A 26,038-nucleotide genomic window follows, 5' to 3' on the forward strand; every position below is an offset into this window, starting at 1 on the left:
CTATTTCCCCTTTCACCTTCCTTACACACCCCCGCATATGTCCTCCACGTGAGAAGGGGACCGGAAGGATCTTATGAACCAAGAGCTGTGTTTTAAGGGTGATGGGCAAACAACCAGAGACCAGGGGAATTGCTCCAGCTGAGCCTGCGTGCTCGGGGCTGCCAGTCGCAGCCTGGCAGTGGGTAAGGATGCTGTGCGAGACGAGGCTCTGCTAATGCTGAGGATGTGCAGTCAGTCCTGCCAAACCCCAGCATTAAAAAGTCATGAGCTCATCTTTTAAAAAAAAAAAAAAAACAACAAACACAAACAAAAAAGAAAATGGTTTTAGTTTGTTTTATTTTGGAAAGTTGATGAATATCGGGCTTTGCCTGCCCACCTTGGCTTGTCCTTTGTCAGCTGTGAACGTTGGCTGATGACATGTTGGTTCAGTGCCCCCTTTTGGGGGGCAGCTGGGGCCTAGCAGCAGAGGGGTGCCCTGCTCCTGCCCTTGCTGGGAGAGTTCAGGTTTCATAGCCCTTGGCTCTGTGGCTTGAAGGGGCTCGTCGGGAAACACACAAACTGGCCAAGACCGCAGGCTGCGTGAACAACGCAGCCAGAGGATGGCCAACTCCCTTCATCAAGAGAAATGCTTCCCTCGGAGAGAGAAATGAAGACGTATGTGTTCCAAGTGGCAGTGGGAAAAGGAGCCCAGAGAGGGCTGTACGAAAAGGATGGAGGGAAGATGAGCCCAGCTTCACCATGGTGGAGATGGTGGGATTTAAGGAGGAGCATGGAAGGGCTGAGAAGGTAGTGACGGCCCCTGTAGAAGGGGAGCAAAGAGCAGAGAAGGAGGTTTACAGTAAAAATGACATCTAGATCACGTTCTTCCGCAGCACGGAAATTACCCCGAAGACTTTAGGCTCCTGTGGCATTCCAGATAAATATAGCTGCTGGCCATGTGGATAAATATAGCTGCTGTGCACACTGCAGTGTTGTCAGCTGGCAGAGCTGCCCCCGCACTCCCCTTCCCATGCCGGTTTGAAGGCTGCCTCTGCTCCCCATTCCTCCTTCAGCGAACGCCTGCCAGTTCCCAAGCCCCTTCCCAGCAGGGTCCCCAGGAGAACTCCCCCCAGCCTCGTGGGTGGGAGATGGATGAAGGAATTAGCATTTATTTTTTTTTCCAGGAAAAGCAGGGCGTGGATGCAGGGCTGCCGCCAGAGGGTGCAGCCAGCTCGGCTGTGGGGACATGGGACACGGCGTCCAAGTCCAGCGTGCAGCACCAGACATCCTCCCCTCCATCGCAGGAAGGGCACAGGGAGTGGGGAAGGAGGGTGACAAAGGGGTCAAAAGAATTGGGGGTGTTTCTGCTCTACACAGGGGGACTCTTCATCCTGGAAGAGAGCTGAGAGAGGAGGGATGGAACGGCCAACAACAAACCCAGGAGGAAAGTCCTTTTAGTAGGAAAGCCCCTGGCCTCAGCTGAAATAAGCCAGGGGCAGGTTTGTGCTTTTTGTTACACAGGACTTAGCTGGAGTGTGCTAAAAGCTTCAATGGGGGAAAAAATAATTTTGGTTAATCTGGAGAAGATAAATCCTCCAGAGCTGCTAAACACAGAGGCACTGGTTCTGGCCAGGAAATCCGGGAGCTACAAACATCCAGAGGCTGTGAAGTATCCCCACAGTAGCAGCGCTCCAGGTCTGCTCCTTGTCCTCTCTCCTGGTACCTACGTGGGCACTGACCTCTGAGGAGGCTGCTGGAATAGCCTGGCGATGACCGGCTTTGGAAAAAGATAATTCAATGCAGAAACTGGAAAAATATAAACGCATCTCCATTTCTAAAAGGGTGAACTCAGCAATCAAAACCTGATTTACGCTCTGCCCTCAAATGACATGGACAGGCTTGCTTTGCACTGGGCGTGTGCGAACCCATCCCCTTCCTGGCAGCATTGGCCTTACGTGCATAACTCCTCTGGCATTTCATCCTACTGCAGCAAAGCTGGATCAAAGGTCCGCTCCTAAAAGACGGGGGAGGCTGAGGATGAATTGTCACTTCCCATGTGCTACAGCCCTCTCCCCCTTCCTCTGTGCCCAGCTCTCGCTTTTATAGAGGCGGTTTTTGGCTTTTCATGCCACATGTTTCCATGTATTTTACAGCACATACCCACTGCCGGGAGAAATCTATTACTTCAAGAGTAATCCCCTATTTTTCCCTATCGCATGATGTTATCCGCCCTCGGGTATATTTGCACCAGACCTGCCACAAAGAACAAGATCTTGTTTCTGCCCTTAATTCTGCTGCTCGCACAGGATGAATGCCTTCATCCTGCCTCCAAGCATTGTTCCAAGGCAATGAGGGCTATCATCAGGTAAATCCGGTGGTACATCAGAAGATCAGGGCCACCTTTCCAAAAAAAAAAACAACAAAGGGTGTAAAAAGCTTCTGGGCCAGCGAGTTGGAGATGCACCAACAAACGAGACAAGGCCAGCGGAGAAAACAGTGCCCAAAGCAAACAGGGGAGGTAGAAGGAGCCTTTGTGAAAACGACGCACCCAACTCTGGGCAAACGGAAAGAAACTCTGAATGCTTAAAATTGTGGTCGGAGGGAGCCTTCTGTGTGCAGGTGCACACTCAGTATTGGCAAATATGTTGTTTTGATGATATTTCTGTGGCTGACAACTGCAAACAGACGGCTGCAGTAAGAGCAGGTCAGCTTCAGAGAGGGTTTTGTCTTCTGCTGGTGATCTGTATGGCAGAGCCAGGTGGGGAGGCTGGGGGCAGGGATCCGCCGGCCCTGGCTTCCTCCGGGCTCCCTGGCTTTTTCTTCGTACCTGCCCCGTGGACCGTACGTTCCCCTGTGGGATGGCAGGAGGCCAGTGGGAAGGAAGAGGTGTAGGGAAGGGGCTCGTCAGGATGCTCCTGTCCCACCTCTGCAGCTCCGAGAGGCCAGGCAGGCAGCGTGGGTATCTAGCTGTCTCTGTGTCCTCCCCTCATCAGGTTCAATGCAACATCAGCCACAGCCAACAGACATCCCTCTGAGTATGGTAAATCCAAGGATGGGTACAGCGGTGCTGCAGGAGAAGACCTTAGGATGTCCAGCTGCTCCAGGTGAACCTGCTTTGGCATGGAGGTTGGACTAGATGATCTCCAAGGGTTCCTTCCAACCCCTACCATTTTGGGATTCTGTGATTTCCCTCTCGAGGCAGCCTGAAGGCCCCCGTCCCTCTTGGACAAATCTGAGCAGCTGGAAGGGTCCTGTTTTTCCCCTTGCTGACAATGTCTTTGCTGTAAAACCAAAGGAGACATCTCCCAGCTGCAGTGCGGGAGGGAAAAACATCCCCCTCAAACACAGAAAATAACCAGCTGATTCAGGACTTAAGAACAAATGTCATCAAACTCACTGAGGGGTAATTGCTCCCAAGGAGACCCTGGGACTCTCCTTGGCACCTGCCCTGGGGCTCCCCATTTTGCTCCCCGTTTTTTGATCTTGTCACTCCCACGCGTCTCAGGAATCTCTGCCGCAGAAAGGGTGAAATCGCATTAGTCCAGGGCAAAGAATTGCCTGGAAAAACCAATTCAGACCAGTTCCTGTCTGCTTTTAAATATCAACACCAGCTATTTTATACTTTATAAATAACATTTACATTTAGCAAAAATCAACAAGGACCAGTTTTATTTATTCTCTCCCCAACAAACCTTGTTTTTAATTTCCAGTTTTTCGGTGACATCAGCTAGAGGAGATCAGCTGCTGGCCACTTCCTATAAACCACAGCACCAAAGTCACCTTATTTTGGTCAGGCTGGACCGGCCAGTCACACATATGTATAGGCAGCGCCTGTGCACATGCCAGCCCATAAACTAGTTGCAGATCCCGCACGGAGAAGGGATTCGGGAAAACCCCAAAGGCCAAATGGAAAGGTCTCTGTGATCCAGCTGGTCTTTGTATCCGAAAGAAGAGCCACGGGGAGCTGGTTGTGGGGGTCCGCTCTGTCCCGGGGCTGCACAGGACTGTTCTCCTTGTTCCTGGGATTGAAGCTGGCTCCGTGCCGAGGTGCGCCCCAGCTCCTCTTCGCCAGCACGACGCAGCAGGACACCCCAGCATGGGGTGAGCACGGGCAAAGCCAGGGCTCTCCTTCCCCTTGGAGGAAACCCCTGCTCAGACACCTCCAGCTTTGGTTTCCGTGCGCTACAAATCTTCCCTACCCCTGGAAACGGGCTTTTGGAAACACCGTTTTGTGGGAATTCATCCCTTGTTGTGCTGTGATACAGGCAGGTGCGACGAGAAGCTTAATCAGCCTTTATCCAGCTTAGCCGGCTGGTTGTAGGAATTGCAAAGACCCCTCTGGCAAGGCTCTCAGCTCAGTGATGAGGTGGCACCTTTCTCTTACGGGACAACACGGAGAAGGGTTTTGTGGCATTAATCTTCATGAGGTGGTAGAGAAGCACCTCCAGAAGGACGTCAGCAGTGGGGTTTTCCTTGAGAAAGGGAGAATGCTTGGGCAAGCTCCTTCACTCCTGGGGCAGGTTTTAAGAAGGAACAGCTTTCACCCCCAAATTGTAGGGAGTTTTCTTCCCCCTTCTCCCCCAAGATTTCACTGCAGTGAAAGCCCAGTGTGTAATAAAACTGTGTCCTTAAAAAAATCAGTCTCACAGACAGGCAGCCTTTGTCCAAAGGTGTAATTACAGGATAAATATGGGATGCAGACCAAGAAATGCAGTCTGGTCAGGCATACAGTCTCTTAAAAAAACAAAACGGAAAACAAGGCTGTCATTTAATGCCAAAATGTCCACGTGTGCTGCAGCCCCTGGTCCCTCGCTGGCCCGTGCGTCCCCCCACCGACCTGGGGTTTGGGCGATGGAGCTGTAGCTTATGCACCAGCTCCCTGTGGGAATGACACTGAGCCCCACCATGGGGCAAGGGAAGATTCGGCTTCCAGTCGAAGCCAGCGAGGCTGGGTGAGGGGATGTGGTTGCTTGGGCCATGGCTTCCCGCCAGCCCTAGTGCAGAAATCCCATCTGATAGCCCTGCGCGGGCACATGGGGGATTAGCTACTCCGATCCCATTAAACGGAGCTGGAGCAAGTGAGGAGAAGGGGATGGGGAGTCAGGACAGCTGGTGGAGCAGCCTTGACTTCGGAAGTTTGGGACGAACCTTGTGCCAAGCTGGAAAAAGGCCTTTTTTATGCATTTCTGTGGGCCAGTCTGGTGGTTTGGCTTGTGGGCTGGCAGACATCCACTGTGCCAGATGCTGGTAGCAGTTTGCCACCTCGGCCATGCATTAAACACCACGGTGTCCAAGATGGCGTCGCAGAGACCTGCCTGCCTCCACCGCTTTTGTAATTGGTGGGGACTGGCATCTTTTGACTCCAGCAAAATTGCCCCTCTGTGGCAAGGCCAGCCACATCAGCGTGGCCCCAGCAAGCCCCAAGTGTCCCCAAGAGGGAGGCGGAGAAACAGCAGGGTATACCTGCCATCCAAAGTCAAGTCTGGATTAGACTGGCAGAGGAAAGTATTAACCAGAGAGATCCCATTTAAAGGGGAACAGGGCATACATAATTTATTAAAGCTCTTACTGGTGCTACATCATCTCCTTTCACCTACAGTAACCCTGAGGAGAAGCAGGCTTTGGCTGGTCGCCCTGTCCCGTGGGACATGTGTCCCCTCACCTCCCTGGGCTACTTGCAGGAAACGTCTCTCTGGTGACAATAAACATCACAATGCACCTGATTTTCCCCCAAAATAAAGCTGTGGTGGGCTGAGCAGGCGAGCCCAGAGGCAGCCCAGCTGCGGACACTCACCTGCATGAGGAAGGGATGGGCTTGGGCTAGGGAAGCAAGGGGTAGGGGGCATTCTTTCATTTGTTTTCTTGTTTTAAAGCAAGCCTGATCCTTTTGGGACCTACTTTATTTCTGAAAGCTTGAATCCCTTGAAAAGAGGATGGGGGGTTTTTTTTGGCATTGGTGTGGACGGAGGAAGGGAGAAGCTGAATCCGTTGTCTGAACGCAGGTATGGCCTTGCTCTAAGGCATTGCCTCTTGCCATGGCTTTCCCAAAGCATGTTTTTTCTCCCGAATCGATGCCTTTCCTCCTATAAGGATAGACCGGAGCAAGGCCTGGCAGCGGCCAGGGCAGGGTGAGCAGGAGGTGCCTCTCCTGGGCAGGGGGGACGACACCCCCCCACACACCCCAGTCGGCACAGAGACAATTCAGCTTCTTTCATCTCAAAAGGAGCCACGTGTTCCTCATGGCTTCCCAATGCGCCTGGCACTGTGCGGGAGTCAGGGCTGCGTGGCTTTAATGGGAGCAATTAGCCCCGGCGGAAATCTGCACGGGGTGGGGGCACGTTTTCTTTCTGTCCTGTGACATTTTTGATGGGAAGCTGGAGGTTGGCCAGGAAGAAATGCTCTCGACTGAGCTAGAAATGGCAGGCTGGAGCCAGCCGGGGCTGAGGCCGTGCTGGCAGCGCAGGTGAGAATGGGGGGTTGTCGCCATCCCCTCTGGCCTCAGCGTTGTATTTCCCTTTATTTCTCGGTACTTCCTGCCCCTACACCTCACTTTTTGCCCCAGCCCTGCGGCTCTTCCACGTGCAGTGGGGTGGGACAGGGATGGTGGGCACACCTCTGAGGTCCCTTTCCTGGCTCTGGCAGCCGAGCAGCTCTTAACCCCTCGTGCTGCTTTGCAAAGCAACAAAAAACTTTATTCGCTTTGCAAAAGCCAAACTAGCAAGTACTTTTGTAGAAGCGCAGGCGAGGTGTTTGCCGTGGGTTCGGCCATGTTTCCCGCCCCCACCCCCTGCCCCCGTGTGCTGCCTGAGCTCCATGGGATTTTTCCCAGCATGCAGCTGTGGGGTATCCAGCTGACCTCAGTGACCCCGCCGCTTTCCCGGCAGGAAGCCTCCAAACAAAACCCCATTCACTCGGTGAAACCCGGGGCTGCTTGCGATGCTGGGAGCTGCGTGTGAGACAGGGAAGGGAGGAATCTGATGGCTCTCCATCGCCTGCGTGCCACGAGCGCGTCGCCCACCTTGCTCAATGCAAAGAAAAACCCACTTTTGCACCCTCTCCCGGGGTCAAGCACCTTGGCTCCGCACCTTCAGCCCAGATGCTCCCCGGCAAGAGGCAGCCGCGCACGGGGAAAAAAAGCCGTCACGGACAGGCGCCTGGGGCTCCGTCGTGGCTGCTCCCTGCCAGCCGGCCCCCTGCTCCTCAATACCGCCTCTGTTCTCCCTCTTGGGTCAAAAAACACGGCTTTTGTGAGCTTGGCCCAGCGGTGGCTCGTCACTGGAGCCCTGGTGTGTTCCTCCCGGCTGCCCTCCGCTGGCAGAAACACAGCCCAGCTGCGGCCAGCTGCTCCCGCTGCCGGATTTTTACTTATTCATTTTTGCTTTCAGCCAACAGCTGGGGAGAGGCGAGGTGGGGCTTCTGGGTGAGCATCTGCACGGGCCAAACACCCCAAAACTCCCCTTGCCTCAACCAAACCCCAGGTACGGGTCACCCACCAGCAAACACTTCTGGGGCTCCCCCCTCCCCAGGCACATGAATACCAAGGAGATGGGAGGTGATTTGGACTCTCTGCTGTTGTATTTTTGTTTTTAATTAAATAAGTCCGACTGTCTTCCAGCAGGCGCCGTGGTCCGCAGTCACTCCTGTGCAGGGTGGGTGCAGCCTTGGCACCAGCTCCGCTGGGGGTCTGGGGGGGGTTATAGCCCGTTGGTCCCCGGGGGTCTCCCAGCAGGGCGCATGGTGGTCCCCGGCTGAAATCTTACCTCAGCACTGTGTGTGTCTCTGTTCCTTTGCGGTACAGTGTGCGGCTTTGATTTTTTTAGGCTTAGCTCCTTGACCTGCTTGCCCCTCTTTTTCACGTAACAAATAAATAAATGGGCCTGGTGACCCTGGTATGCAAATACACAGGAAAAAAGGAAAAAAAAAACAAACCCAAACCAAATCCCCCAAAAACAACTTTGAAGAGCACCAGTCCACAAAGTCACCTCATTTCATTGCAGCCCAAGTGCTGGCCGGTGCTCCATGGGCGACTCCTGCCCCGGCTTCACCTTCAGGGCGGTTTCCAGCCTGTGCTGGTGTACGAAGGCACTAAACTAGTAAGGCCTCTAGGGTCCGGGTCCTTCCTGGCACTGCAGGGGTCTCGTCATTGCTTTGTCCTAGCTGTGGGGACAACGTGGAGGCGCTCGGCCCCACCACCTCCTCTTCCTTGGTGCAGCCCCTGAGACAGGGAGGTGGCCCCAGCACCGAACACCCGGCTGCCCCTCACCCTCGTGATTTCCCCATTCCCAAAGAAATTGTGTAATTCAGGCTCTGCGGGACCGCAAGGTCGGCTCCACTGGGATGCTCTGGCTCCCGGTGCTGCCACTTTCCACCCAGCGGCGGCAGCAGCAAGGAGCGTCTCTGGGAGTGGGGACCCCCGGGTCTCCTCCGGGCCGTCCGGGAGCGTGGCCGCAGCCCCTCATTCCCCCACGCTGCCATCCCCCCCCCCCCGCCATTACGTGACCCAGGAGGGCTGTGCATCCTCCAGCAGGCTGAAGGAACGGTTAGCCAGAGCGGCAGGGCTGCTAGCCAGCTTGTAGCCAAAAAGGTGCATGGCTGGGGCGCAGGCGTCCTGCACCACCTGCGCCAGCTTGAAGGGGATGCTGAACCGCCACTTCTCGAACTGCTCAGAGGAGTTTTTGCGGGTGGAATAGACACCGTTGCCATCACGGGGCGCCTGTGTGTTTTTGCTGATCCACTCCTCCACCTGCGGGGTGAGGGGGAGCCCGGCAAAGCGGTACATCTCCTCCGCCTTCTGCAAGGGTGCCCGTGCCACGTCCTCGTAGCGTACCAGCATGTAACGACCCCGCAGCCAGCCCGGCCGCCGCAGCCCCAGCTCAGCCGACAGACGGATGCTCTCGCAGTTTCCCCGCAGCCGCTGCACCTCCTCCTCATGGAGGGGAGCCTCCCCTTCGGATGCCCACTTCTTCCAGGTCTCGTACTTGCCAGAGAAGGCCACCATGCGGGAAGCCAGGACGGCCCGGGGGTCCCGCACCAGCTGGATGATGCGCACATCCAGACGGGGGTCCTCCACCAGCGGCTGCAGGAATTCCAGCTGCCGGATGCGCACTGTCTTCAGGGCCACATGCTGCTTGCGCTGGCATGCCTCGGCAGCCAGGGTGATGTTGAGGGGGCCGCAGCGGCGGTTCTTGCAGTGGTACTTCTCGAAGACCTTCTTGGCGCTGGGTGTGCAGACGGGGTCCTCGCAGAGTGAGCGGCTCGAGCCTCGCCGAAACATGAAGGGCGTGAGGTGGCCCTCGGGGGCTGGCAAGATGAAGCTCTCCAAGATGTAGAGGTCGCAGAGGAGGAGCTGCTTGAGAACGTCCCGGTAGACCAGGGCCGAGCCCACTGCGTTGGCTCCCCCCGGCTCAAAGGTCACTGTCCTCTCAATGTGCCAGAGGGGCTCGAAGAGGTAGAAGATGCTGCCTTGCTGGTTGAAGAACTCCCCCACGAAGGAGGAGCCGGTGCGGGTGGTGGCCATCAGCAGGACGTGTCGCCGTGGCCTGGGGTCCCCTTCACCCACCAGCTGTAGGGTGACGTTGTGCAGGTGGGACCTCAGCTGGGAGAAGGCAGCATCCAGCTCTCGCAGCGAGGCCAGCGAGCCGTTCTCAGCCGGTGCCGGGCTGGCCTCTGTGCCATTGGCCTCCACCAGCACCTGTGGCAACTGCTTCAGCTTGTCCGACACCCTGCGGGGAGACCCAGCCCGGCATGGAGGGGAGCGGCGCCAACCCCATGTCCCAGCAGGGGGTTTTGGGGGTGGCTCCTGCTGAACAGAAGCTCGGGATGTGGGGGAGAGGAAGGGTTAAAAGCGTGGGGTGGCTTAGGAACCCGCTCCCTACCTGGAGATGAAGTTGTTCTCCTTTTCGATGATGACGAGGCCGACGACGAAGACCAGCAGAACAGCGTACTTGCTCCTCATCTTCAGGCAGTGCAGCAGCTCCCAGAAATCCTGGGGCAAAGCGCATCGGATCTCCATGGGGACTGCACACACACGTCCCTCCTGCCTGCAATGGAGGTGTCCTGGGCTAGCCACCTCCCGGCATCCTCTGCCCTGCCCAGGGCAGCCCTGCCTGCAGAGAGAAGGAGGGTCAGCACAGTGGCAGCTCTCTACGGTCGGGGGGGACGCTGATCCTTCCCACAAGAGATGACCAACAAGGCCTTGAGCAGTAAAAAAGGTGGGGGGGGGGGTCGGGGAGGGTGGGAGGTTGGGGCAGGTGTGCTCCATACTGCTCCCATCCCAGCCACGAGGAGCAGCTGCCTGAAGCCCCCATCAGACGCTTCCCCTCCATCCCAAAATACCACTGCCTTATGGGACCCCTTCCTGCACCTCCACCGACCGCCCCTGCCAGCCCTGAATCCTAATCCCCGCCGGCTGCCTGCTCCCCGCCAGCCAAAAACCTGCTGCCAGCAGCGAGGGACCCCCCTGGGTGTGAGAGCAGCTCCTCAACCCGATCCATGGGCCATCTTGGCTCCCAGCCCTCTGGAAAGAGCTGCTTTTGGGGACGGGTGCAGGCTCCACCGTAGGGCCCCAGCCTGGGGCTGCTCGGCTTCCGCCTTCCTGCAGCGCGACAGCGGCTGCTCAGCCATGAAAATGAAACCCAGAGGGTTTCCAGGAACGACAGCGGACCAGAAAACGCTGCTGCTGCTGATGGTCCTGTGCGGGTCATAAAATTCTCCCAGGGGTATTTTCCCGAAAAGAAAAAAAAAAAAAAAAACAACGAAATGACGATGCATTCACTTGGCACAGGATGCAAAACCCGCCGGGAGACTCGGCATCCCCCCCCCACCTCCCAGCAGAAAAGACCCACCCCACAAGTGGGATGTGGCAGGGGTGGTTTTTTTTTGGGGGGGGGGGAAAGCTGCCATTTGGGATGGTGGGGCAGGTCCCTGGCACTTGTCACACGTGCTACCTGGCCACTGGTTCACACGCCCAGTGTCCAGCTGGCCGCATGGGCAATGCTGTTTGCTCGTCCCGCTTCCCTGGCCAGAATTCCATTGACTCAGGGAAAGTCTATTTCGATTTGGTTTGGCTCCTGCCAGTCTGACCCTGGCAGCTTCCCCCCCCCGACCCCTGCTTCCAGGGGGAGCCTGGCAGAGCCCTCTCCTTTGGGGGGACCCCGGGGTTTGCTGGAGGGGAGATGCCCCAGCCAAGCAGCAGGCCCTCGGCAGGGTGTGGAGGGGGGAAGCCCTGCCAGGCGTTGCGTCACACCCCAACCTCCTCAACCCCGGCCATCTGGGGCCAAAAAATGTGCATTTTTCGGTGTTGCTTACTGGGAAGGGGACACAGGCAGGAGGAAAAGGATGTGTCCCACAGTCCCCAGCTTGCCCGGTCCCCGGCGCTCTCTGCGGGAGGACCAGGAGTTTCCCGGCTTGAGCAAACCGCTCAGCTCCTGGGGCTTGGCTTTGAGCCACCCCCTTCCCAGCAAAAGCTCCTAAAAAGAGACACCCACGCGCCCAGGGAGCCAGCGCTTGGTTGGGACACAGGGCCCTCAGAGAGCCCCAACAGCTCTCGAACCCGCCCCCCCACCCCACCCCCAGCTCTCCCCTTTCCCCCTGCAGTGAGTAGCACGGACGCCCCCCCCGCACACGTATATGTGTGTGTTTAACAGCCCTGTTAGTTTAATTTGTCAGCACACCGCTCCTGGGGGACAGGCTGGTGGCTGGGGCAGGTACCTTTCGCCATGCCATCCCCTGAGTCCCCCCCTTCCTCTGTCCCACTCTGCGCCCCCGTGATGACAGGACTTGTCGGAGTATTTGAGCAAATGAGAGAAGAAATAAAATACAAAGCCCTCAGCGCGCGGCCCGGTCTCTCAGCGCCCAGCGGAGCTGCCGCCTTCGCCGCTGCAAAGGATTTTTGGGTTTGTGGCGTCTTGGGGAGCGGTGGCAGCGGTCTGCATCCCTGCCCTCGCCTCCCTGGGGCAGGGGACCGTTCCCTTGCTGCCCGGAGCACACACGCAGTGGGGGGATGGCATGTAAAGGCGTGCTCAAACAAAATCCCTTGGCAAAGCTAGCCCGAGGTTTTCCCCCCTCTCATGTCCCCAGACCACAAATGATGCACAGACCGGGAATTATTCACACGGATGACACAGAGAGCCATTTCCAGCAGCGCTGGCAAAAAAACCCAACCCAATTCACGGGCCCAGGGCAGACATAATTCATTAAATAAACAGCCGGCTGCCAATGTCCTGCCTGGGGACCCATGGGGTGGGGGTGGCAGGCGCGGGGGGGACCCTTGCAGGGCTGAGCTTTGGGGCTGGGGGGACACACATGGGGGTAACCTGTCGAGGCTGCTCAGCATCCTAAAGCTCTTCCTCACTGGGGCCCGCGAGGTGCAGCCTGGCCAGGGCGGCGAGCGAGCCACAAGCGTTCCTTTGTGAGTGGGAACAGAAGGGCTCTGTGCGCCCCGTGTGCTCCCCGCTGGGGCTCTGCCGGGCCGGGAGGTGCGGGAGGGCACAGAGATGGCTCCAGGAGAGCTGGCGGGACGCTGCTACCACCCACACGCCCACGCCCGGGGGATGCGGGACGCTCACACTGCCCCACCGGTGGGAGCAGACGGACAGACAGCCACCATCTCCGCTGGCCAACACTCTCTTGCTCAGCACATCTCAAAGCAAGGTGGAGTAATTTTCACGAGCACTAGACTGAGACAACCCGGAAAGTGGCACACGTGGCTCGGGGGAACTCCCCCCCGGCGCTGCTCCCTGCCTTTTCCCATCCCTCAGGCTGGGAATGCTTTTCCTTTCAGCTACAATTCCCAGTGTCAAGACGATAAAAGGCTTTGCAGATTTCCCAGCTGAGTCAAAGCTAGCAAAGGGGCTTTTTTCTTTTGGGGGGGTGGTGGGGGTTTCGTTCCCATGCAAAGCTGCTCAGGTGGATGCCCGCCACTACTAGCAAGTTAACTTAACCCTGACCCAGCAAGAAGGAAGGACTCAGACGTACTGGAGATGCCAAATCATTCAAGTCTGCTGCAGCAAGTCGGCTCATCGGATGGAGGTGGGGTGAGAAGGGGAGTGTAGCCCCAGGGTGGCCCAGGGCAAGGCCCATGGTGAGAGGAAGGAGGGAAGGGATGCTTTTGTCACCCTTCTACAGGGCAGTTTTGCAGGACCGCCTGCCTGAGAGAGTGGAGCCGGGGTTTTTCGTCTCAGTTTTGGGAAAGGGAGAGTCTTTCACGAAGCCTTGGGGCTCTCATCCCCCCTCCTCCAGCTGCCCCTGACACCTACTGGGTGGGATCCAGGAAAGGAAAGATGCCTCCGGGCTGGCCGGGGAAGCCAGCTGGAGGTGCAACTGGATGGAGTCACATTTTCCTCCAGTGACTCAACAGGCAACAATGGAGCTCCCGGATGAGGAACGGCGGTGAAGAACCTACTTGTGCGCTCCCTCCTTGCCCGAGATGCCTCTGCCCACCCAGCCCCCTGCCTCCCCCCATGCATCCCTGCCCGCCTGCCGGGAGAAGGAGGGGAACCTATGATTCTATGACAACCTGCGGCTGAGCTCGCTGGCCCCGGAGTAATTCTGCAGTGCTCTGCTTCATCAGATTAACAGCAGCAAGGTGAGACAGCGGAACACAGGGGCTGAACAACAAAGAGATAAGGCACACGAGTGCTTATCTGCTCTCCCCGCTGCTCTTTGTCTGCAAACTTGGGGATTAAAACACCACCCCCCCCCCACCCTGGGCTCCCCTCTGTATTTACTCTATCAAGTATTTCCGCTCACGAGCTTCCTCCCAGGGCTGGCCTTGGGAAACATGCCACCGGTGCTTCCCTCTCTGCTTTCACCTCCCAGCAATTTTCGTTCTGCCCCTGGCTCTTTTCCAAGGCGATGGCACGAGCGCGGCACCACTTCGGTTTGCCAACACCCCCCCAGTCCCCGGCGCAGCAGAGAGGGCTGCCCAGGCAGGTATTTTTTGCTTAAAAATGTGTGCACTCAAGCTAAAAAAAAGGGGAAAAAAAGTCACCTCCTCCTATGACGTTTATAAAGTTGCCTAGAATAGCCCTAAGCCTCATCAAATTGAAGCCCGGAAACTGCCCCATCGGAGGAGAAAGCTGGGAATGAACTTCTGGCTCATTCTGGGCAGGGATGGGGCACTGATGCTTGCGGCAGCCCCAGCCCATCCCACCGCTGCACGGATGGTGTAAGCCGGGGCCATGTCCCCCCAGGAAGGATGGGAAAGGCTAGGGGGCTGGCCCTTGGCTTGGGCAGCCCTCCGGGGACACGGCCAGGGATTTGCTTCTCTGTATGTTTGGTCAAATTAAGGCAAGAGCAAAGCTTGTTTCTCCTCCCCTCATTCCCTTCCCAGCTCTGCCCCTTGGTCCTTCAACCCGCCTCAGCTTGGTCCTCAGCTCTCCTCTTAACCAGGCACCCTAGTGAAGGATGTCCCGGCTAGGACAAAGGCATCCCCCAGGAGATGAACTATGCCGGTGAGGAGGTCATTGGTACAAACAAGCACCAGCTGCAATGACTTGTTTGTCATTGCGTGTGCTCTCAGACTCCAGGTGCACGTGGTCATCTTCTGCCTGCTATTTATCATCCCCCCGAGGAGGCACTCTGGGTTCTGGGATGACCCATCCTCGTGTCCCAAAAACCGCTGCCCAGAAAGGATTTAGAGTCTGGCGTTGGGCACAGCAATGCTGGTGACAGGACCAGCCCAGGCTTCATGGCCAGGACAGAGAGGTCTTTGCTCTCTCTCACCTTGGATGGTGTCCAAAGAGAGGTGTTTTCTCCTGACCCAGGAGAGGGGAGAGCTGTTGCTGTTGAGCCCCTGGTAAACGTGATGGGACTTTCAGAGACATCAGTGCTGGCCGTGGGGGTAAAATCACACATCTACAGGTGCACCAAGCTGTGCTGCCCTGGTTTGATCCAGACCAGGAGCCAGTGGGGACCAGCTGAGCTGGCTAACAAGCCAACAACCTTGAAACCAACTTGCTGGAAAACACAGACGTCGGTGAGGTGGGTTTTGCACCATCACCTGCAGCAAACGCATGTGACCGAACACGCCAACCTGCTGGGCAGCAAGGAGGTCCAGAGAACAGGCCACCAAGATGGGTAAGAGGACCACCCGGCTCCCTTTGCACAATGCTGGCCGCTGTGCATGCCATCGCCCCCCGGCTGCACTGGGAACCGCAAATGCCCGTCCCTGCTTCAATGAGCCCTTTCTCTGGGGTGTAGAGCCCGCGGTCCCTCCCACTGCCCCAAGCTCCTTCTCCACGCTAGCCTGGAAGCTCCTCCGCCAAACCCACCCCGAAAAACAGGGCTGCTGCTCGCTCCATGCCCCACTCCGCTCCATTTTCACCCTGAGACGGGCATCTGTAATGGTCTGACAGGCGGTCAGCGTTGTTCACTGGGGAAATACCGAATCCCTGCTGCCCTTGGGAAAATGCAGCCTCTGCCCAGGTTCTGGCAGTGCGGGGAGACCAGAGGTGTGAAAACCAGTCCTGCACCGAAGCAACTTGGCAGATGTGGGAAAATCGTGGAGTTAAATCCCTGCCACGGTGTCGTGTTGTAAATCACTGACTATGGAAAAAGGGACACTTTCCCCCAGGGACTGAAGCCAGGCTTGGGACCCATGGTGCAAAGGTGGGGTGGGGTGCGGGCAGCTCCCCAAAACGTGGCCGGGAGTGGCTGCTGGAATCCCTGCAGGCGCTGAGCAGGGACTCTGGGCGGCTGGTCCTTCTCCCCCCCAGGTATCACCATGCCAAACAAGTCCTGTCTGGGCGTCTAAGACCCGTAGGGTGCCATCGGGATGGCCGTGCCCCGGCTCCGGCAGAAAAGCCACTGGCTCCTGGTGGCCAGGAGCCAGCTGAGCGCCAGTGTGCCCCAGCCAGCCCCGGGGCAGGAGGGAAAAGGGTGAGGACAACTTTCCAGTGCTCCCTGGTAGGAGCTGACAGGCCGGATGATGCAACTCCGGGATGGTTGTGAAAAAGTCTCCTGTTCTCGACGCAGACACGCTTCGCTTCGGACAGAAGCTCGGCCTTGCGGCTGGAGAGCTCGCCCTTATTTCATTAATATTTTTTTTGTTTTGTTTTGTTTTGTTTTGTTTTGTTTCCCCCCCTCTTCTTCTCCTCCGAAAGAAAGCTGTTGGGACGGCCATGTGCCCGAGAAGACTTTCTCTCCCAAGGCAGGGCGCTGGGACCTCCGGCTGCCCCGCCGGCGGGGAGGCATCGCCGCCGCCGCTGCCTGGCTGCCGGGCGGGGGGTTGGGGGGTGGGGTGGGGGCGCACGGAGACAAAGGAGCGGCCGAGGCCAGTGGGAGCACAAAGGAGCCGGCGGAGCCCGGGGCCGCCCCGGCGGGGGGCTGCGATCGCGGACCCCCCCCCCCCACCCCCCGGCCTCCCTGGGCCGGGCCCCGCTTAGCCCCCCGGGGGGGGGGGGGGATTGGCGGGGTGACGGCCCCCCCCGCCCCCGCCATCGCACGCCCAACTTCCCGCAACTCCCCTCCGAGCCGGGAGAGAAAGGCCCGACCCCCGCCGCCATCCTCCCGGCTCCAGCCCCATCGCTCCCGCTCGCCGCTGCACCTACCCGGGGCGGGCTCGCCTGGTCCTGCCGTGCGGGCGGACGGCACGGGTCCCGAAAAGCGGCGGCTCCCCTGCTTTTTCTTCACGGCGCTGTCATCCTCCCTCCCTCCCTCCCTCCCCTCTTCATTCCTTCCCTGCCTCCCCTCTTCCCTCCCTCTTTCCTTCCTTCCTTCCTCCCTCCCGGGGAGGCGGCGGGGGGGAGCGGTCCCGACGCCCGGACGCGGGTCCCGGGGCGGAGCTGGGCAGGGTCCCCGGGACAGCCTCCCCGCTGCCTCCCCGCTGCCTCCCCGCTGCCTCCCCGCTGCCTCCCCGCTGCCTGCCCGTAGCTTCGCCGACGCTCCGGGGCTGAAAACCCGTGAGTCGCCGGCCCCAGCCCCGAGATCGATCCGGCGCTGGAAGGGGTCGCCTGGGGGCTGGGAGGGTGTTAATGGCCGGGGGGGGGGGGGGTGGGTGGGCTGTGACCACACACACACCCCCTGGGAAAGTGTCCCACCGTGGCCGAGGCGAGTCCCTTCCCGAGTACCGCGGGGCCGCAAGCTCCTGCCCGGGCTCCTGCCCAAAGCAGGGTCACGCCGGGGTGGTCAGAGCTTTATCCTGCAAAGCTCCAAAGATGGAGCTGGCACAGCCCCTCCAGGCAGCCTGTTCTCGTGGGGAAAATGTTTTGGGTTTTTTTTTCCTCCAAACCCCTCCTGTCCCACCTCTTGCCCTCCCACCACCTGAGGAACCTGGCTCCGTCTTCTCCGTGACTGCCTCGCAGGCGCAGGAAGGCTACTTCTCCTTATCCCCAGCCAAAACCGGCTCCGGGGTCAGCAACTTTCTCCCCAAATTACCGAACTCCATTTTCTCCCCGCACAGGAGCTGTGGGTGGGTTTGCCCCACGCAATGGCTGAACACCTTAGCGAGCATGTGTGGGCTAGGAGTCAAATCATCTTACTGGGAGTGGACCAGGAGCTTTGGGGCTGTCACTGTCCCCGAGGGTCTGGCATTAAAGCTTATAGAAACGGCTATTCTGGCTTATGTGCAGAAATTCATACCACTCCCTCAGAGCTCTGTAACATTAGACACCGAGGAGCTGAAAGACATCTGGCTTCGCAGGCAGAGAGAGATACGGGAAAAAAAAAAATAGCCCCCATAAAAAGTTTCAGCACTCTTTCACATTCCTGGCATAGTTTTTCTGCTACGCATGTGGCATAGGCGAAAAAAAAAAATAAAATAAAAATGCAGGTTTTTCTTGGCGTTCATGTGCAACGACCTGCGTAGCTCATCGGTGGCTTCCTATCAGTGAAGGTAATACGTTCGGGTTTACACACGGAGTGCCAGCACCATGCTTGAAGCAACAGTGGGTGTGTGCAAACCTATACGCATGTGTACTTTACATGTGTATATATATATATATATATGTAAAGACATATATTAACATGGGGGTGTTGTGGACCTGACCAGTGTTGCGTGGGGCTGGTGGCACAGTCCGTATGCAAACACCAGCTCAAGAAAGGCCGGCTGTGATGTCTGTGGGTCTAGCCTCCACCTGTCCATACATCCTTCTGCTTTTTCTGGTTGCAGCGGGCATCCCGTAGCCAGTAACTCCGTGATCTGGCGGCAGACGGGCACAGGAAGTCTGGTTCACCCCTGCTGCAAGCTCTGGCTCCTGTACCATCGCCAATGGAGCCGGGGTGACGGGCAGCGTCTCACAAACTCAGCCCAAATGAAGCGAACCCAGGGCTTGCAGGATCAGGCCTGCGTAGGCTGTCAGGTTAATCACATCAAAAAGCGCAGATAAGTCTGGCTGGCCGCAGGCTGCAGGAATTTCGTGGGGTTTCGAAACATGGCGAAGCATTTTTTAACTCCTCGCTTATTTCCGTTGAAACAGGGAATTTCGCCTTGGATTTTATGGGCTTTTCTTGGTGAAAATACAGCCCTAATACGTAAATAGCTTTGAGATGAGGGCAGAGAGAGGCCGGCGGCGAGTGGGACGCCCACGCGAGAGGGGTGTTGCTGCTTTTGTAGGATGTCCCCCCTGAACCCCGGGGGGGATGGCAGGAGCAGAGGGGGGAGCATTTAGCCTCGGCTGAAGCCCACCGCTCCCTGGACGCACACACGGAGCTCTGGATGGAGATCATCTTCCCACCTCATCAATAAGTAAAGCGAGCACAGGGAGGAACAGAGTGCCTCCCCCTCCCCGCAAATTTCCAAGAGAGGCGACAGGAGGGGCAGGGAGTTGCGTTTCCTCTGCTCTTCGCCGGCCGCAGGATCGCATTCCCTTCCTCACCCACTCCTCTTCCTCCAGGGATAACAGAGACTGCTCTCCTCGCTCCATGTTGCACATGCATGTGCACGCACGCTTGTTGTATGGGAGGAGGCAGGGGAATGGCACCCGGAATGACATCAGGAGCAAGGCAAGGGGGATGCGTCGCTATAGCAACGAGGATGCTCTGGGGGTTTCGGGGAATAAAGGCATCTGATGCTCGTTTTCCGCCCTCAGTCCAAGTTGATGATATGGTGGTGACCAGGTTGGATTCCGATTTCAAAAAGCCTTCACTGGCCATTGCTCTGTTGGAGCCAGGGCAGCGTCTGCCTAGAAATTTGCCTGCAAATTGGATGTTGCCAAATTCTGTACCCACGTCCATTCAAGCACCGTCCGGCGGTGTCTGGCAGCAGGATGTGCTGCTGAGGCACCTGGAAACGGTCTGGAAGCTGTGGTGCAAAGGAAAGCCATCGCCTCAGAGAGGTGATGGTGCACGGGAAGGAGATGACCTGCCAGCTGCAAAATAAGAGTTGCAAATGCCCCAGTTTCCTTTTGTGCGAGGGACTTTTGCAAACTCAGCCCAGGAAACATCATTCTCCAGCAGCCAGGACTTGGGTGCAGTGGTTTCAGGGGACAGGAATGCACAGGCACCTGCAAATTTATTTATTTTTTTTTGCAGGATTCCCCCCTGGGGACAGCAGGGCAGCTGCTGATGGGACCTGCTCCCGGCTAGGGCTGGGCTGAGGACCTCCTAAGGCTGCATGAGCTGGCCTAGGGAACCAGGACCCATGTCAGAAGAAGGTCTCTGCCTCCTCTAGCTCCACAGGTCCTCTAGCAAAAGAGATGGGGAACCTAAAGCCACACGGATGCTCACACTGAACTAAAACATGCAGCACGGGTCCCGAACTGGCCAGCCAAGGTCCACCTACGAAGAGAGAGAAGGTTTGTCTCAGTGCCAGGGTGCAGGCGTATCACCCCCGGAGCTGGGTGCAACCCGCGTGGGGGTGGATGCACAGCCATCCCAGAGCAGCGAGGCTACCTGCGCCTCGAGGGAAAAGCAGCCAATGCCCCTTCAAACCAAAGAAGGGCCCAGTTTTCCAGTTGAGCGCACCGTGCCCACTCATGAGCCATATCTGACCTTCTCAAGAAAAGCACTCTCAGGTGCTTTAATGACAGCTCTAATGACTCACCGGCTGCGGGTTGATACGAGGAAGGCATCAGTGTGAAAACGCTGGTTTTCTTCCAAGGGCCAGATGCCATTTTCGATCACCGATCCACCTCTCCTTGGACATTTCCTCTTGGATGACCTTCCCCCACAAACTCCACGAGGGTGTTTTCACCCTCTCTGCCAAGCATGGCCTGCTTACCAGAACGCAGAACTATTAGCTGGAACTTTTACAGCTCTTTTATTTATTTTTTTTTTTAAAATTATCTTTCCATAATTAAACACAAACCCACCTATCACGAAACCTCTCCCCACCTAACTACATAACGGGGTCTTTCACCCTCTCCGCCGCTGATAGCTCCCATTCTTTAGGACTATAAAAAAAGCCAAACTTTTGAAGCAAGCGCTTCAATGCCATCTTTTGGACAAACGGGATGCGAGCTCCTGGTGCCACCTGGCGGCAGCACGTCGGACCCCAGTGATTTGCAAACTGGTGCCCACTCTCCCAGTCGCAGCCCGTACTGGGAGCGGGTGCTGCCTCACCGACAGCTTGGGTTTCGGCGGCGGGGGTGGGGGTGGGGGCAGTTTCTCTCGCAGGGAGCAGAACCACCTGCCCTTGGCAGCCCATCCCGGCTCCACTGTGTGCGGGGAAGCCACGTCCCCGGTCCTACAAGCCGGAGGGGGAAAGTCTGCGTGGCTAGAGCCCACATCTGCTTTTTTCGGTCCCTCCTTCCCCCTCGTTTTTTTCGGATAGAGCAAAAAGCCTCTGGCTCCTGCCCAGCCCTTGCCTTCCTCGTGCATTCCTCTCTTGGCATCTCTGGTGCCACCAGGAGCTTCTCTCTTAATTTTAAAGCCTCTCCTTGCTGGCAGACGTCCCTCCAGGAGGGTGCTCAGACCACAGCAGTGGACCCAAAACCATGATGTACAGCCCTGGTACATCAGCTTTCCAGGGGAAGGTGCTGCCCGCTTTGCCATCCAAGAAGAAAAAGCAAAGTGCCACCAAGTGGAAGGGGACAGCAAGCCCAAATATGACCCAGGGGCTGGGGGAGATGACGGCCAGCAAAGAGCATGGAAAGGGCGATCCATAAACTGAGGATGTTTGCTGAAGGATAGACTCATGAAGAACATCCAGTCCCAGGTCCATTAAAGAACGTAATTATTTGCTACAAATAAGTAGCAAATTATTGCCTGCTTGGCAGGATGAGGTGTGGGAGGATGAAAACTTTCAGTGTGGGAGAATCTCCAGACTATTTTTGACCCAGGCCCTGGGGAGAGTGAAAAAAGGCGATTTTGAGGATGAAGTCACCAGAAAAGCTCAGAGCCCCAAGGTTTGTGGGGCGATGAAAGCAGTTCCCAGAGACAGTGTGAACAAGAACCCCTTTTCCCCCCTGGCAACTTGAGTGTGGGAGCAATCTCTGGACATTTGCTCTTTTTGAACCTCGTCCTGGGGAAGAGTGAAAAATGGTGGTTTTAAGGATGAAGCCCCTCGGAAAGTGCACCACCCCAAGGTCTGCGGGGCCATGGGAGCGGGTCCCCCAGAGCGTTACAATAAACACCACTTTTCCATCTTGGCACCTTGGGTGTGGGATCTGTCTGCGGACATTTGCTCTTTTTTGAAGGCCGGCTGTGGGGAGAGTGAAAAATGGCGGTTTTGAAGATGAAGTCGCCATGGAAGCACACAGCCCCAAGATCTGTGGGGCCATGGAAGTGGTTCTCAGAGAGGGTGAGAACAAGAACTACTTTTCCATCTTGGTACCTTGTGTGTTGGAGCAATTTGCGGACATTCGTTCTTTTTTGAGCCTGGCCCTGGGGAGAGTGGAAAAAGGTGGTATTGAGGATGAAGTCGCTAGGGAAGCGCACAGCCCCAAGGTCTGTGGGACCGCGGAAGCAGTTCCCAGACAGGGTTAGAACAAGCCCCACTTTTCCCTCCTGGCACTTTCCATATTGGAGCAATCGCCGTAAGTTTCCTGGTTTTGAGCTCAACTCTAAGGAGAGATTTAGCACAGAAGTTATTGGGGCAGTGAAAGCAGTTCCTAGAGACAGCGAGATGGAGCCCTACTTTTTCCTCCTGGCATTTTCCATGTGGGAGCAATCTCCATATGTTTGCTGGTTGTTGAGCCCAGCTCTGTAGAGACTCTTAGCATAGAGGTTACTGGGGCAGTGAAAGTCGTCTCTGGAGACAGAGAGAAGAAAACTGTTGCTTGTTCTCAAGCTCTCTGGGAACCGCTTGCATCACCCCACAGACCTTGGGGCTCTGGGCTTTCCTGGTGCCTTCAGCCTCAAAACCACCTTTCTCACTCGCCCCAGAGGGAGAAAAGGGAAGGAAAAAGCAGGAGGAAGAACAGAGGGACATAGGGAAAGGGTGTGGGACAGGAAGCCAGGAAAGGGGATGCTGCAAACAAGAGTAGAGAGAGGAGAGGGGAGAGACTGTGCAAAACACAAGAGACAGAGAGATGGAAGGATAAATAAGAGAGACAGGGAGCAGGAGAGAGAGGCAGAAGGGAGCAGCAGGACAAGAAGACAGAGACGAGACAAGGGGCGGGGAAAAATTCCACAGTGACCGGGAAGAAGAAGCAAAGGCAAGAAATAGAAAATGGAATCGGGAAGCAGGACAGAGGAAGACGTTGAAAAAGAACTTCAAAAGGCAACAAGGTACAAGCAACGTAGGCGAGAACTAACAAATAGGGACAAGGATATGTCAAAAGAAAGTGTAAAAAGTGACAGGGGGCAGGACAGAGAGGGAAGAACTGGGGAATTCTAGATAGAGAGATGGCTAGAGGAAGGAATGGGAAATGTAGGACAGGGGGAAGAATGGGGGGAAAAAGAAGGGATGAACAAGGGACGGGGGAAAGAATGCAGAAAGAAGTAAAGGAGGAAGAGGCATCAAGGGGAAAGAATGGGTAAAGAAGGGAATGAAAAAACAGGGGACAGGGTCTAAGAATGGGGAAATAAGGAAAGAAAAAAGAGGGGACGGAGGGGAAAAGAAAGTAGGAAGAGGGGATGGGGGAATAAATGTGCAACAAAGGAAAGAAAGAACAGGCAACAGGTGGAAAGAATGGAGAAAGAAGGAAACAAGGAACATGGGATGGGAGGAAAAGAATGGAGAAATAAGGAAAGGAGGAACAGGGGACGGGAGGGATAAATGGGTTAAGAGGGGACAAGGGAAAATAGAAAGGAAAGAAGGGGAAAAAGAAACAGGGGATGGGGAAATAATGGGGAAAGAAGGAGAAGAGGAACAGGGGACATCGGGAGAGAAAGAACGGTGAAAGAAGAAAAGGGGGACAAGGGGGAAAACTGGGAAAGAAGAAAGGAAGAACAGGGGCCGGGGGAAGAATGAAGAAAGAAGGAAAGGAGGAAGAGGGCACAAGAGGAAAATAACTGGGAAAAAAGAAAGAGGGACAATGGAAAAGGAGAGATAAATGGGGTAAGAAAGTAAAGGAGGAACAGGGACAGAGGGGAAAGAATGGGGAAAGGAGGAACAGGGGACGGAGGGGAAGAAAGGGGACATGTTGGATGGGGCGGGAGAAGAATGGGGAAGGGAGAAAAGGAGGACCAAAGAACCAGGGGGGGAAGAAAGGGGAAAGGAGGAAAGGAGGAATGGGGGACAGGGGGAAGAATCTGGAAAGGAGGAAAGGGGAAACAGGTGACAGAGGGTGAAGAAAGCAGAAAGAAGGAAATGGGGAAGAGGAGACTGGAGGGAAAAAAGGATAAAGAAGAAAAGGAGAAAGAGGACCCAAGGGGAGAAGACTGAAGACAGAAGTAAAGGGAAAACAAGCGACAGGGGAAAGAATGGGGAAAGAAGGAAAGGGGCAACAGGCGATGGGGGGAAGAATGGAGAAAAAAAGAAATGAGGAAGGGGAGCCGGGTGGTGGGGATGGGAAGGAAAGAAGTAAATAAGGCAGAGGGAATGGGGGGAAAGAATGGGGACAGGGGTGGAAGAGAGGGTATGAGGGGGGAGAAGGGAAAGATGGAATGGAGGAACAGGGCCCAGGGGGAAAGAAAGGGGAAGAAGAAAAAAGGGGAAGAATGAGGAAAGAAGGAAAGAAAGAGCAGTGGATGGGGGAAGAATAAAGGAAGAAGAGGAAACAGTGGGGGAAGTATGGGGAAAGAAGGGAGAAGGGGAGGAAAGAAAAGAGGAAAAGGAGAGGGCTAGAAGAATGGGGATAGAAAGAAAGAAGGAAGAGGTGACAGGGTGGAAAAATGGGGAAAGAAGGAAAGGAAGAAGAGGGAACCGGGGAAAGAATGGTAAGAGAAGAAAAAGGGGATGGACAGCAGAGAAAGAGAAAAAAAGGAGGAAGAGGGGATGAAGGGAAAAGAACAGGAAAGAAGGAAAGGAAGAACAGGCGAAGGTGGGGTAAGAATGGGGAAAGAGGGAAAGAACAGGTGATCAAGAGAAAAGAATGGTGAAAGATCTAAAGATGCAGCAGAGAACCACATGGGAAGTATGGCGAAAGACAGGAGAAAAGAAATAAGGGAGAAGGGGCAAAAAAGGGGACAGAGGGAAAAGAAAGCAGAAAGAAGGAAAGAAGGAACAGGGTGGAAAGAATAAATAAAGGAAGAAAGGAGGATGAGGGTACAGGGGAGAAAAATAGGGCAAGAAGGAAAGAGGGAACAGGCAATGCGGGGAAAAGAACGGGGAAAGAAATAAAAAGAAGAGAGGGGACAAGGGGAAAGTAACAGGGAAAGATGGAACAGGGCACGAAGGTTGAAGAATGGCAGAAGAATGGAAGGAGGAAGAGGGTAAGAGGGGGAAGAACGGGGAAAGGGGGACAGGAGGAAAAGAGGATTGGTGGAGAAGAAAGAGCAAAGGGCAGACAGGGGAAAGCAATAAGGGGTACATGAGGGAAAGAAAGGAGCCAAAGAAAGAAGGGGGGGCAAGGGATCAAGGAAAGGGGGAACAGGGAACAGCGGGTGAAGAAAGCGGGGAAGGGGGGACAGGGAACTGCAGGGGATAGAATGGGAAAAGGCGATGGGGGGAAAGAAAGCGGAAAAGGGGAAGAGGGGGTTGAGGGGAAAAGGGGGTCAAGGGGAAGAAAGGGGGAAAATCGGGAACGGGGAGGAAAGAAAGGCAGAAAGGTGGGAGAGGGAAAAGGATGGAAAAGGGGGAAGGGTGCACAGGAGATGGGTGCGAGAAAGGGCAGTGGAGGAACCAGGGAGGAATAAGAGAGAAATGGCAGACACGGGAGGAGACTGAAGTGAAAAGAGAGGGAGGACAAATGAGGAGACGAAAGAGGAGAAGACAAGGGGAAAGGGGGGACAGGAAGAAAGCGGGGGGGAGGGGTAAGAAACGGGAAAGGGGACAGGGAAAGAGACGGGAAAGGGGACAGGAAGAATGAGGGAAATGGGGGAAAGGGGGACATAAGGGGCAAAGCGGGGACGTGGGAGGGGGATAAAAAGGGAAAGGGGAAAAAGGGAGACAGGGGACGGGCCAGAGGGAAAGAAAGCAGAAAGAGGGACAGGGGAGGAAGAAAAGGGAAAGGGGGAACCAGGCATGGTGGGGGGGAGAAAGCAGAAAGAAGGAAAAGGGGGACAAAAGATAAAGGGAGAATAAAGGAGGAAGGGGGGAACAGAAGACAATGGGTGGAGAGGAGTGGAAACAAAGGTGGGAAAGGGGATGGGGGGAAGAACGGGGAAAGAAGGAAAGAGGGGACGGGGACAAAGGATGGGGGCGGGGGGGAGAAAGGGAAAGGGGACAGGGGGAAGAAAAGGAAAATGGGGAAAGGGCGAAAGAGGGGGAAAGAAAGGGAAGAGAGGACGGGGTGAGGGGAAAAAAAAGGGGGAAAGGGGGGCAAGGGAATAAGAGGGAAAAGGGGGACAGGGGAGGCCGAAAGAGAAAAGGGGGAAAAAGGGTGACACAGGATAGAGGAAAGAACGGGTAAAGGAAGTAGAAAGGGGGGACACAGGAGAAGGAGGAACAAAGACGGGGAAAGGGCTGACAGGGAACTTGGTGGGAGAATGGGGACAGAAGGGAAAGGGGGAGGCAGTGAGTGAAGCACAGGGAAAGGGGGGGCAGGGGACGGAGAGGAATAGGGGAAAAAAAGGGAACAAAGAAGGCAGAAAGAGGAAAGGGGGGAAAGGGGAGACTTAGAACGGGGGGAATAAA

The 26,038-nt window shown here is 56.1% G+C and overlaps 1 protein-coding gene across 2 annotated transcripts; it reads right to left on the bottom strand.

Moving 5' to 3' along the window:
• Window positions 1–364: 364 nt before the first annotated feature.
• Window positions 365–16,632, bottom strand: CHST3 (carbohydrate sulfotransferase 3). Of its 2 annotated transcripts, none has more exons than XM_063339915.1 (3): window positions 16,530–16,632; window positions 9,855–10,085; window positions 365–9,701 (listed from the first exon to the last, which is right to left on the bottom strand). In XM_063339915.1, exons 2-3 carry the CDS (start codon window positions 9,989–9,991, stop codon window positions 8,471–8,473), a joined length of 1,368 nt encoding a protein of 455 aa, XP_063195985.1. In that variant the 5' UTR covers window positions 9,992–10,085; window positions 16,530–16,632; the 3' UTR covers window positions 365–8,470. The 2 variants fall into 2 exon arrangements, with proteins under 2 accessions (XP_063195985.1, XP_063195984.1); XM_063339914.1 differs by lacking the exon at window positions 16,530–16,632 and adding an exon at window positions 10,414–10,682.
• Between the last annotated feature and the right edge of the window lie 9,406 nt (window positions 16,633–26,038).

This window comes from Chroicocephalus ridibundus, chromosome 6 (assembly GCF_963924245.1).
Source record: "Chroicocephalus ridibundus chromosome 6, bChrRid1.1, whole genome shotgun sequence".
NCBI lineage: Eukaryota > Metazoa > Chordata > Aves > Charadriiformes > Laridae > Chroicocephalus > Chroicocephalus ridibundus.